Source organism: Oncorhynchus keta, chromosome 4, assembly GCF_023373465.1.
Source record: "Oncorhynchus keta strain PuntledgeMale-10-30-2019 chromosome 4, Oket_V2, whole genome shotgun sequence".
In the NCBI taxonomy this organism is placed as follows: Eukaryota; Metazoa; Chordata; class Actinopteri; order Salmoniformes; family Salmonidae; genus Oncorhynchus; species Oncorhynchus keta.
In genome coordinates this window covers 65514850-65528185 of record NC_068424.1, presented here as the reverse complement: position 1 = coordinate 65528185, position 13336 = coordinate 65514850, and the positions used below count along the sequence as shown (strand labels likewise).

Sequence of the window (13336 nt, the reverse complement as noted above, 5' to 3'; positions counted from 1 at the left end):
TCGCTCGCTCCCTCCCCTTTCTCATTCTCCCTGTTCCCCTCACTCTCCCTCCCTGCCTCTTTCACTCTCTTCCCCTCCCTCCCTGTCCCTCTGCAGCCCACTGCTCCTGTCATCCTGGACTTCATGACCATGTTGGCCATCTGTCACACGGCCGTCCCCGAGCGCACCGACGATACGATCGTCTACCAGGCTGCCTCACCAGGTACGGCCCACCAGTCCTGACCTCACAGCACTGCACTGTAAAAGTCTTACAACCGCTCTTAATAGCCTTTTAACAGCCTTATGATAGCTTGAAATGCCAGGTCAGTCACAGAACGTCCGTCAGTCAATCTACCAATCAAATATAAGAATACAGAAGCAAAGGATCTCCAGTTGACGTTGAATAAATGGCTGTCTCTAGGCGACCACTTATATTGTCATGCCTCAATTTCCTGTGTTCCTAAGTCTCATTGTTTGCAAAGCCCCTCAAACCTCAGTATCGTCTGCAGACATATGACAACACCATCACATTGATATCAACTAATGACATCAATACCTTATTGATGATGGGAGTGACACAAACTGGGATGTGACCAGTATACAAAAGACAGCAATGTCGTTGTGCAGGAGTGGAACAGACATCTGAACAATACAAAAGGATGCACATTAACCCTGAGTATTCTCTATTATATTATACAAGGCCACTCTGACTTTATATGCTTTGAGCCAACAAGGCCAGGTGTTTTGTAGTGGTAGAGAGCAGGGTCGTGTTCAACAGGCACCAAGGCTAGATGTTTTGAAGTGGTTCAATAGGCACCAAAATGGAAGAAAACGGACCAAAATATTTAGGCACTACCTTGACCCATAGGTCCCATAAGAACCACTCATTTTTGTGTTCTGTTGCAACGTTACACACTGATGAACACGACCCATGGAAATACAAGGTCCTCTGAAGCATCCTCCTCATTTGATCTGCCGGGGTTGTCTCCCCCACCCCCCCTCTAAGTCGAGCTTGTTCATTTGAAATATTTAAAGTGGCGCTTACCTCAGTGAATCTGCAGAACTTATCCACTTTTCATAATTAAGAGTGTATTCTCCACTCTGGCCTTGTTTCCTTGTGATCCAGACAAAAAGAGGAGATGTGATGAATGGATAGAATGTCATTATTTTATTTAACCTTTATTTTGACAGGGATGACATTGAGACCTAAGTCTCTTTTCCAAATGCGCCCTGTATAATACAATATAAAATAGTGTGTGTGCACGCGCAGTTTGGACATGCCTACTAATTTCAAGGGTTTTCTTTATTTTTTACTATTTTCTACATTGTAGAATAATAGTGAAGACATCAAAGCTATGAAATGACACATATGGAATCATGTAGTAACCAAATAATTGTTAAACAAATCTAAATATATTTTATATTTGAGGTTCTTCAAAGTAGCCCCCATTTGCCTTGACAGCTTTGCACAGTCTTGGCATTCAGTTTTTGCTATGTCATTATGGTTGATTTGTGTGTAGACTGATGAGGGGGGAAAATAATTTAATCCGTTTTAGGATTAGGCTTTAACGTAGCACTGTGGAAAAAGGGAAGCGTTCTAAATACTTTCCGTATGTACAAAGTGGTTGTAGCACTCGTTTATAAACAACTGTATGATCATTTTTGCGGTCTAGAACAAAATTCTTAGTGCTTAGTTAGACACCAAATCTCTTGGTCATCTCATGTCTCTGTGATACTTGTGTTACTGTTCTGGTGCACCTCTCATCTCCAACCCTAACTTGGGCTCTCCTTTGGTTATACAGACGAAGGGGCTCTGGTGAGGGCAGCAGCGAACCTGGGCTTTGTGTTCTCCGGTAGAACCCCAGACAGTGTCATCATTCAAGCGGTAAGTAGATGCAGCAGAATACATATAAATATAATTCTTATTCTAGTGATTCTATTTCTATGGTATTAACAAAATAAAGTCTGATAATGAAAATGAACACAATGCTATTGTGCCTTTCACTGCTGTTCTGTAGCTCTTAAAGCTCTAAACATTGTAAGGTGGTAACTCACCCATCTACAGTACCACTTGTGTGCAAACGTTTTGAGGTAGGCCTGCCAAACATTGTCCAGTACTGAAAGGCTACGGTCATTGTGTGCAGAGCCGTTCTAGTAATAGTGCTCTGATTGTTCGGCCTGTTTTAACAATGAAAAGGCAAAACATTTCTATGTGACATTGCTACATAACCTACAAGGATAGACCATTACCATTTCATGACGCTGTGCCCCATTTAAAAAAAAAATAAAAAATAAAAAAAAAAGCATCAGTAGCCTATTCACGTTTCACATGTTTACCTTGTTGTTACTGTCCAATCAAAGAGACGCGACAGTCAAACACTCCATGTAAAGTGGGAGATTCTAATCAATGCAAAATGGAATTAAAATTAAGGAATTAAGTTAGCTTAATGAGGAGTAGGCTACAATGATCAACCAACAGGTAGGCTGTTGTGTCATATAAATGGATTTGTTGTAGACCAGTGTGGGGAGTGCAGCAAAATAGGTAGACTTGCTACTTAAGCTAGCTGGCTACTGTAGCTTGCTAGCTTCTTTACAACGATTTGATGCAGTCAAGACTGGCCCTAGCAGATGGTATGATAAATAGGCCAGTCAAGTTCTTCCACAACGATCTCGAGAAACCAGTTCTGTATGAACCTCGCTTTGTGCAAACACGGATTAAGAGAACGCATTTCTACTGCTCCAATGGCGGCGAGCTTTACACAACCCCAGCCGATGCTTGGCATTGCGCGTGGTGATCTTAGGCTTGTGTGCAGCTGCTTGGCCATGGAGACGCATTTCATGAAGCTCCCGAAGAACAGTTATTGTGCAGATGTTGCTTCCAGAGGCAGTTTGGAACTCGGTAGTGAGTTTTGCAACAGAGGACAGACGGTTTTTACATGCTTCGCGCTTCAGCACTCGGTGGTCCCGTTCTGTGAGCTTGTGTGACCTACCACTTCCCCGTTCTGTGAGCTTGTGTGACCTACCACTTCCCCGTTCTGTGAGCTTGTGTGACCTACCACTTCCCCGTTCTGTGAGCTTGTGTGACCTACCACTTCCCCGTTCTGTGAGCTTGTGTGACCTACCACTTCGCGGCTGACTCATTGTTGCTCCTAGACGTTTTCTCATTACAATAACAGCACTTAAAGTTGAACGGGGCAGCTCTAACAGGGCAGAAATGTGACATCCTATGACGGTGCCATGTTAAAGGTCAGTAAGACCATTCTACTGCCAATGTTTGTCTATGGAGATTGCATGGTTGTGTGCCCAAAATATATACACCTGTACGCAACGGGTGTGGCTGAAATAGCTGAATTTGAAGGGGTGTCCACATACTTTTGTTTATATATAGTGTATATTATTCGAATAGTGAAATCATTTCAAATGCCCATCCCTGGTAGAAATAGCATTGCAAAATGTTTCAAAGGAGAAATAGCTCGGCATCCCGTATACAACACAATAATTAGGCTTATTTTTTTTCACTATACACTGGGAATGAAAGCCTTTGTTTAGCCACCACAGGGACAGACGCTGTGCGTTTTGTGTAAACACAGAACACCTCTATTGTCCCTCAGAGCTCAGACGAGTGCTCTCTCTCACTGTAAAATATCATCAAGGAGCTTGTCGCTATGAAAATCACTCGGCACTTTGAGGCCTCTGTCTGATTAAATGTCTTGAGGCTTCATCTCAACATTTGGCACTCTATTCACTTTATAGTGCACTGCTTTTGACCATAACCGTATGGGTCCTGGTCAAAAACAGTGCACTATAAAGGGAAATGAGTGCCATTTGGGATGCATCCTTTGTGAGAGACGGGAAATAATTGAGGGTCGGACCAATGTATGGTGGAGCAGACCTGGGTTCAAGTAGGATTTGTTTTCTTTCAAGTACTTACGATGCATTCTTTTTTGTCCATCTACAAATCAAATCAAATTTGTACCGTAAAATGCTTACTTACAAGCCCTTTTAACCAACAATGTAGTTAAGAAAAATAGTTAAGAAAATATTTACTAAATAAACTAAAGTAAAACAATAAAATAACAGTAATGAGGCTATATACAGTTATATACATGGAAATGCATTTTGTGAGATCAGCATAAAAATGACACAATCAATGCACTTTAATGCAAAGAATGCAATACATAGAGCCCTGCTTTGAGCGTTTGACTGCGCCTGCCTGGATTGACAGATGGGTGGGGTTTGTACTTCTGTGACCATTGCATTGGCAAGTTCTATCAAACTTGGGTAAAGTTTATTTGGAGGGGGGAAAAAATGATTATCCTACTATTTGGATCCAGGTCCTTTCATGTAGCTAGAGCACAGGCCCTGTCATGGAAAATAACGACTCTTCTAAATGACTTAATTAGATTACGGGTATGCGATTACGTCTGTGAACGCGTCCCTCTCTAACCTAAGGGCACTTTGTTTCCTGTAATTGGCTAACCTGATGATTGCACTTAGGGAGGAGGTAGGCCGGCACGGAAGCCTAAGCCCTCTTCAAATTTTGCTCCAGAGTACGACATTTCCAAGACATTTGTCTAGGTCCTCAACTTTTATTAGGCCTGCGAAAGCCCCTTGACGCACATGTAATCATCGGCAATTGTACCTGGTGGTCTTACCAATTTATAACATCTGAGCTGGGCGGGCTGTCTGAGCACAATTTAGTTCAATTAAGATTAGACAAGGGTCAAAAATGTAGCGTTGGGTTACTTTCATAGTGAAAAGTGATAAAAATGACTTAAAGTGCAACGACTAACTTACTGTCTCTGTCTGTTGTTTTGTTTTCAGCTTGGAGCCGAGGAGAAGTATGAACTGCTCCATGTTCTAGAGTTCACCAGGTACGGCTTCATTTCATTCCATCCACTCTTAAAGTTCCCCCTGAATGAATCTGTTGGTTCTACTTCGAAATTAACTGCAGGTGTCTTCATTTAGAGCAGGGGTGTCAAACTCATTCCACAGAGGGCTGAGTGTCTGCTGGCTTTTGGTTTTACCTTTCAATTAAGACCTCGACAACCACACGAGGGGAGTTCCTTACTAATCAGTGACCTTATTTGATCAATCAAGTACAAAGGAGGAGTGAAAACCTGCATGAGTTTAACACGTGTTATAGATGTTTAAACGTGGTCCGGTACTGTGCTTCGGTCAAAGTGGCATGCAGGTGGTGAGGTGCCACTACAATACAGGAGGCTGACAGTGGTAATTATGACACCATGTTGGCTATGCAACAATCTTGCCACACATTTTACAGTAGACACATTTTTATGCGACCACCCTGGCATATATCTAGATTTACTTGTTTTAATTTTGTGAATTTAGCTTAATACAAAGGTGTGATATATTTTACTTTCACAAATGTTCTGTCTCTGCTAGTTACAGTAGGGGATAATGTTCTCTCTGCTGTTTACAGTAGGGGATAATAGTTATTTTTGAAATTATTATTAGCATTTAAAAATGTATACATTTCCCTTTTATTTTTCCCTAACCCTACCACGCCTCACATAATTGGAGTAAATTAAGGGACAACAACACTTATGCTTCTTCCAGTTTATATACATACTTTATCAATTTTACGGACACAATGTATTTTACAATAATTATCTTTTGTTTGTTTTTAATCCCATCCTTTAGCTAATGTCAACCCCTCCCATCTATCTCTGTCGACCATCCAGTTTGGTTTCTATTTTGCCATATATTTTTAACTGTACTGTTTCACAAAAGTTCTGAACGTATATACATTTTACAGACACAGTATATTTTATATTAGTTATCTTGTTGTTTTTAATCCCACCTTTCAGTTCCACTCAACCCCTTCCACTCAACCCCTCCCATCTATCTCTGTCGACCATCCAGTTTTGAATTTCTATTTGCCATATATTGTTCTACAGTGATGTTTCATGAAAGTTCTGAACCTTTTTATTCTCATCGTTTCTACTGATTGTAAATTAAAGATGACAATTTTTGCTCAAAGTATTATTGATCAATTGACAATGATTTTTCAAATCACCCAGTAGTGCTATCTGTAGAGTTAGCTCCAGGTAAATATTGCACTTCTTCAAACATTCAAACATCCTCTGCTAATTACAGGAGGTGGTCATGTTTTGTCTCTCCTAGTTGCAGGAGGTGGTCATGTTTTGTCTCTCCTAGTTGCAGGAGGTGGTCATGTTTTGTCTCTCCTAGTTGCAGGAGGTGGTCATGTTTTGTCTCTCCTAGTTGCAGGAGGTGGTCATGTTTTGTCTCTCCTAGTTGCAGGAGGTGGTCATGTTTTGTCTCTCCTAGTTGCAGGAGGTGGTCATGTTTTGTCTCTCCTAGTTGCAGGAGGTGGTCATGTTTTGTCTCTCCTAGTTGCAGGAGGTGGTCATGTTTTGTCTCTCCTAGTTGCAGGAGGTGGTCATGTTTTGTCTCTCCTAGTTACAGGAGGTGGTCATGTTTTGTCTCTCCTAGTTACAGCAGGTGGTCATGTTTTGTCTCTCCTAGTTACAGGAGGTGATCGTGTTCTGACTCTGCTAGTTCCAGGAGGTGATCATGTTCTGACTCTCCTAGTTCCAGGAGGTGTCATGTTCTGTCTCTGCTAGTTCCAGGAGGTGTCATGTTCTGACTCTGCTAGTTCCAGGAGGTGTCATGAACTGACTCTGCTAGTTGAACTGACTCTGCTAGTTACAGGAGGTGTCGTGTTCTGACTCTGCTAGTTACAGGAGGTGTCATGTTCTGTCTCTGCTAGTTCCAGGAGGTGTCATGTTCTGACTCTGCTAGTTCCAGGAGGTGTCATGAACTGACTCTGCTAGTTACAGGAGGTGTCGTGTTCTGACTGCTAGTTACAGGATGTGGTCATGTTTTGTCTGCTAGTTACAGGAGGTGGTCATATTCTGTCTCTGCTAGTTACAGGAGGTGTCATGTTCTGACTCTGCTAGTTACACAAGGTGATCATGTTCTATCTGCTAGTTACAGGAGATGGTCATGTTCTAACTCTGGTAGTTACAGGAGGTGATCATGTTCTGACTCTGCTAGTTACAGGAGGTGATCATGTTCTGTCGTACTGTAGCTTTAACATTGTGATGATTTTCTGTCTCTCAGTACTAGGAAGAGGATGTCGGTCATCATGCGTACTCCATCTGGCAAGATCCGCCTCTACTGCAAAGGAGCTGTGAGTGTCTCTCGTTTTCTCGCTTGCTCATTCTCTCTAGTGCTCGCTCTTTCTCTCTAGCGCACGCTCTCTCTCTAGCGCTCGCTCTTTCTCTCTTGTCCGCTCTCTTGCACGCTCTCGTGCTCGCTTTCTCTTTCCGTCTCCATGGCAACACGTGACAGACCATCATTACCATAGCACAGCGCTGTTGTCAAATGCTTCTCTTATTGCTTCTATTCCGACATAAACAATTCTTCCTGTAACAGACTAAAGATCTGATATCAAGATCACACATTAGACATATTATTTATTACACTGGTTCTCCTGTTTTTATTATTGATTTGCACACACACACACACACACACACACACACACACACACACACACACACAAAAGGAAATGCCTCTCTCTTTCAAATTTCTTTAGAAAAAGTACTGCAGTTGTTTAATTGCTGTCTAACTATTGGGTGTTCGGTATAGACGTACAGTACATATATATATATATATATATATATATATATATATATATATATATATATATATATTCATGAACATATTCATACAGTGAGCTCCAAAAGTATTGAGACATTGACACACTTTTTGTTGTTTTGGCTCTATGGGAAAGTTACAGATGCATGATCATACACCCCGACCCCCCCCCATGTCATGGGGGTATGGTATTTGTGCGTCTAACTTTATCACTCATCATTATTAACGATTCATTCAGGATTATCCGTAATCATGGTAGCATCCACATTAATGTAGAAGTGTTTCGAAAGTTATTCCAAAATAACACACAATATTTCATACATTCATTTCTATTGGGCACAAAATAATGAAAAACACATCCAAAACAAGCAGCAAATGCATCCAACAAGTTTGTAAAGTAACAAGCTTGATGTAATCATTGAATGCTATGAACATGGGACCAAATACTAAACGTTTGACTACTTGAACACACACATACAGTACCAGTCACAAGTTTGGACACACCTACTCATTCCAGGGTCTTTATTTTGACTATTTTCTACATTGTAGAATAATAGTGAAGACTTCAAAACTATGAAATAAAACATAGGGAATCCTGTTGTTAACAAAAAATATATATATTTTCAATTCTTCAATGTAGCCACCCTTTTCCTTGACAGCTATGCAAACTCTTGGCATTCCCTCAACCAACTTCATGAGGTAGTCACCTGGAATGGATTTCAATTAACAGGTGTGCCTTGTTGAAAGTTAATTTGTGGAATGACTTTCTTTAATGTGTTTGAGCAAATCAGTTGTGTTTTGACAAGGTAGGGTTGGTATACAGAAGATATCCCTATTTAGTAGAAGACCAAGTCCATGTTATGGCAAGACAGCTCAAATAAGCAAAGAGAAACAACAGTCTATTATTACTTTAAGACGAGGTCAGTCAATCTGGAAAATTTCAAGAACTTTGAAAGTTTCTTGAAGTGCAGTCGCAAAAACCATCAATGGCTATGATGAAACTGATCCTCAGATTGCAGCCCAAATAAATGTTTCACAGAGTTCAAGTAAGACACATCTCAACATCAACTGTTCAGAGGAGACTGCGTGAATCAGGCCTTAATGGTTGAATTGCTGCAAAGGAACCACTACTAAAGGACACCAATAAGAAGAGACTTGCTTGGGCCAAGAAACATTTTGGGTTCCAACCGCTGTGTCTTTGAGATGCAGAGTTGGTGAACTCTGCATGTGTGGTTCCCACTGTGAAGCATGGAAGAGGAGGTGTGATCGGTGGGGGTGCTTTGCTGGTGACACCATCACTGATTTATTAAGAATACAAGGCACACTTAACCAGCATGGCTACCACAGCATTCTGCAGCAATACGCCATCCCCTCTGGTTCACACTTAGTGGGACTATCATTTGTTTTTCAACAGGACAACGACCCAAAACACACCTCCAGGCTGTGTAAGGGCTATTTGACCAAGAACGAGAGTGATGGAGTGCTGCATCAGGTGACCTGGCCTCCACAATCACTGACCTCAACCCAATTGAGATGGTTTGGGATGAGTTGGTCCGCAGAGTGAAGGAAAAGCAGCCATCAAATGCTCAGGGTATGTGGGAACTCCTTCAAGACTGGAAAAGCATTCCAGGTGACTACCTCATGAATCTGGTTGAGAGAATGCCAAGAATGTTGAAAGCTCTCAAGGCAAAGAGTGGCTACTTTGAAGAATCTCAAATGTAAATATATTTTTTGGTTACTACATTATTCCGCTTGTCTTATTTCATAATTTTTATTCTACGATGTATAAAATAATAAAAAGAAAAAGAAACCCTTGAATGATTATTTGTGTCAAATTTTTGGACTGGTACTGTATATGTGAATTTGTCCCAAAACTTTTGGTCCCCTAACATGGGTGGACTATGTACAAAAAGTACTGTAATTTCTAAATGGTTCGCCTGATATGGATGAAAACACCCTCGAATTAAAATGGACCGTCTGCACTTTAACCTCAGTCATTGTATCATTTCAGATCAAAAGTGCTGGAGTACAGAGGCAAAACAACAACAACAAATTCACTGCCCCAATATTATTTTGGAGCTCACTGGTGTTTGGTAGCCAGTGATGTTACATGGTTGATTGTTTACATGGCAGTTATTTGCTGGCTGTCCAGGCAGTATGTGTGATGACTGACTGTGCTGTTTCAACAGGACACGGTAGTCTACGACCGTCTGGCCGACAGCTCCAGGTATAAAGAGATCACTCTGAAACACCTGGAGCAGTTTGCCACAGAGGGTGAGTGAGGGAACAGCTCCTCCTGTTTAGCTACCTAACACACATAGGACCTATTCAAACACTTCAGAAACCTTTCTTCCTTCATTGCTTTACCTCTATGAATATACTACCCCCTTGTGAGAGGTTGGCAGAATTACATCAACATATCCCCTGTGCTAAAATCAGCATATTTCTAGTTTCTGCAGTTTATAATCCAGTTGTATTTTTTATTGTGTAATATAAATGGAAATGCAGAGAAATGTCAATCGCCATAAGTTAACACCCGCTGTGTCATTATTAGGTTATGTAGGCCTTCTGGTTTTACGTCAGGTGATGTATGTCCATTGTGTCTCAGGGCTGCGTACTCTGTGCTTTGCTGTGGCTGAGATTAGTGAGTCAACCTATCAGCAATGGTTGGAGGTGTTCCACCGTGCCTCCACCGCCCTGCAGAACCGAGCCCTCAAACTGGAGGAGAGCTATGAGCTCATCGAGAAGGTCAGTCACACTCTCACACACTCTCACACACTCTCACACACTCTCACACACTCTCACACACACACACACACACACACACACACACACACACACACACACACACACACACACACACACACACACACACACACACACGCGCATATGAACACTTGTGAATGCTCCGACACACACACATGCTTGCACACGCATTCACACCACAGCACTCCCCAACTAACCCCTATCCACCAATCACCATCTTCCCCTGTCCCCTCAATAGTCCTGTAAACCACCAGTAAACACAGGACATATTTCTTCTCTGTTTGAAGTTACTACCTCTACCACAAACTCTTCAAATAGTACTACCTTTACCTCTACAAATACCACTACCTCTACTACTAACTCTACAAATACCTCTACCACTACCTCTAAAAATACCACTACCTCTACAAATACCACTACCTCTACCGCTACCCCACCTTTCCCAACCCACACTCAGAACCTTATGTGAACTCATATCAGCCAAGAGATTCCAGCGCTGAGCAATCAGCTCTGCAAACAAGATAATGACTTAGTTATTGACTTACCTGCCTGCTAGGTTCACCATGAGGACACCAACATCCCACAAGGCATCCATTTTAAACCTCTTTCCATGGGTTCGCTGAACCTAAATCAGTTGAACTGAATTCAGACCTGAATTCAGACCAAGTTGAGTAATGTCGGGCCGGTGCTGAAAGCATACGTGTTGCAATCGAAATGGCACCCTATTCCCTATATAGTGCACTACGTTTGACCAGAAAGTAGTACTTTATATTGGGAATATATGGTGCCATATGGTGCACGGAAATGTAATCCAAATGGGTTCGGATGGTTCGATGCACGATATACTATGGGTCTTAATGAATGTATGGGGCAGGTTAGGTCGGCCCAGTACTGCAAAGCAACAGTCAGTTCCTCTGTGTGAAACGTGGTGTTGAAATACTATTCAAACATAGCAGTGGAGCCCTTGATCAACGAGCCTGCCAGACCTTCAGCGCTGCCCAGAACAAATGAACTCAATCACAGTGTAAACACAAAAGTTCTGAGAAAGAGGGGTGCAGGGATGAGAAGACCACTAGATGGCAGTCTGAATGAGGCTAGATTTACAGTATCTCTGAGAGGAGGGCCTTGTCCCAATAATCTGTCCTTTCTCCTGGAGGCATGGGCTATTGGCATTTTCCACCACATTTCTTATACCAGTCATCCCTTTCCAATCAGGGAAATGAACCGGTGCATACTTCATGAGGTAGGTGAGATCATTGAGATGTATATGTGGTGCTGATGTTTAGGAACTGTGACCTCACCATGTCCTTTTAGAGAAAACCAAAAGGAAAGCCCACCACCACATCACTTCTCTTTGCAGAACTCTCTTGACAAGCTACTCTGGAACAGCCACTACTTGGGCTTCAATGAAATACACACCTTATTACTGTTAGTTTATTTAGTCCATGTTCTGGTGTATGTTCAGCAGTCGTCTTGACTGAAATTTAGTTGCAGTCTTGGGTTCAGATAGGCCTACTGTTTGAAACCATTCAAATACTTTCAGCGTTTGCTCTAGCCTGCCTGCAGGGCCAGCCAGAGGGGCGGGTTTTGCGCTTTTGGGACTTTTCAAATAGTATTTGAACCCAGGTCTGTCGTTTTTATCTGGGGCTGTATGTATCCAGCATCTCTGATCTAGGATCAGTTTTGCCTTGTAGATCATAATGAGATCAGAACCTCTACTCTGAGATGCTTTGTGTATATGGTTTCTGAACAGTAAAGAGGGAGAGTCACCCATATTACTGAGTCAGGTGATCAATGAAGAGAACAGCAAATGTGACGCAGATGCATTGAAATCCTAGGAAAAAGGGTCAGAGGCCAATACCTTGGACCATGACCACAATTAATGACCAGAAATTCCTGGTCCGAAAGCTCACTGACTCCCCTTTTAGTGACCTGTGTACTGCAGTCCCTGTTGACCAGAATTAAACAACTGTTCGACCATGAACCCTGTGGCTTTTTAATCTGTTCTTGAAGGTCAACATGTTGCTATATTGCCTATTTGCATTTGACTTGCATGTGATTGCATTTAACCTACCTACGTAAACGATCAACAATGTCCATGATTCACTTAACGTGTTGGTTGTCATTTAATGCATTATGGTCTCATGTCGTGTCTTCCCAGCAAACACCGTAACATTATCAATGTTGAGACAATGTAACTTGGAAGTCGCAACATTAATTAACACACGCATCCCTCCCCCCGTGCGTGGTTTCATATGGGTAGTGGGCTAAAGATATACTGCAGCCCGGCCTAGGTCACAGCTCTTTAGGGAGGATTGACCGTTGCACCCCCGGCCCAACTCTGGCCTCCCCTTTACAGCTGCCTCTCCTCTCTCCTCTCCAGGGCCCTGTCAAAGCATCGGGCCCCTCCAGGTCCCCCCAGGCCCCTTCCCAAAGACCCGCCTGGCTTCCTGTTAAAAAAACACATTAACCACTGTGCTGCGACTACAACTGGCCCCTAAGTCTCATTCTCCCTCTATTCCCCACCCTAACCCCAAATCCCCCAATCCATGGCGCAGGTTTGGAGGGGTGGGAAAACAAGAGCAGCTGACTTGAGCGAAAAACAGGAAGTGAATGAGTGACACAGTCCGGCCCTTAATTTTTCTGACACTTGACGTTGTAAAGCCCCTTCTCTTGTTACATTATCTCTTCCTTGTTCCCTCATGCTTCTCTCACTCTCTAGAACATGCAGCTCTCGGGGGCCACAGACATTCTCTAATGTTTCTCTCCCTCTCTAGAACCTGCAGCTCTTAGGGGCCACAGCCATCGAGGACAAGCTCCAGGACAAGGTGCCTGAGACCATTGAGACGTTGATGAAGGCCGACATCAAGATCTGGATCCTGACCGGGGACAAGCAGGAGACTGCCATCAACATCGGTAAGACTACACAAACAGAAACATAAAAAAC

General features: G+C 42.5%; 1 protein-coding gene across 9 annotated transcripts in view; it reads left to right on the top strand.

The window, feature by feature from the left end:
- LOC118380753 (phospholipid-transporting ATPase IA-like) overlaps positions 1-13336 on the top strand; it is a 196579-nt gene that overhangs the window by 128646 nt on the left and 54597 nt on the right. For all 9 annotated transcript variants that reach the window (XM_052512694.1, XM_052512691.1, XM_052512732.1 and 6 more), the window contains 7 exons: positions 97-202; positions 1782-1864; positions 4804-4853; positions 7087-7156; positions 9813-9897; positions 10232-10371; positions 13167-13305. In XM_052512694.1, the coding sequence (XP_052368654.1) occupies positions 97-202; positions 1782-1864; positions 4804-4853; positions 7087-7156; positions 9813-9897; positions 10232-10371; positions 13167-13305 (673 nt within the window). The remainder of the gene's footprint in view (positions 1-96; positions 203-1781; positions 1865-4803; positions 4854-7086; positions 7157-9812; positions 9898-10231; positions 10372-13166; positions 13306-13336) is intronic.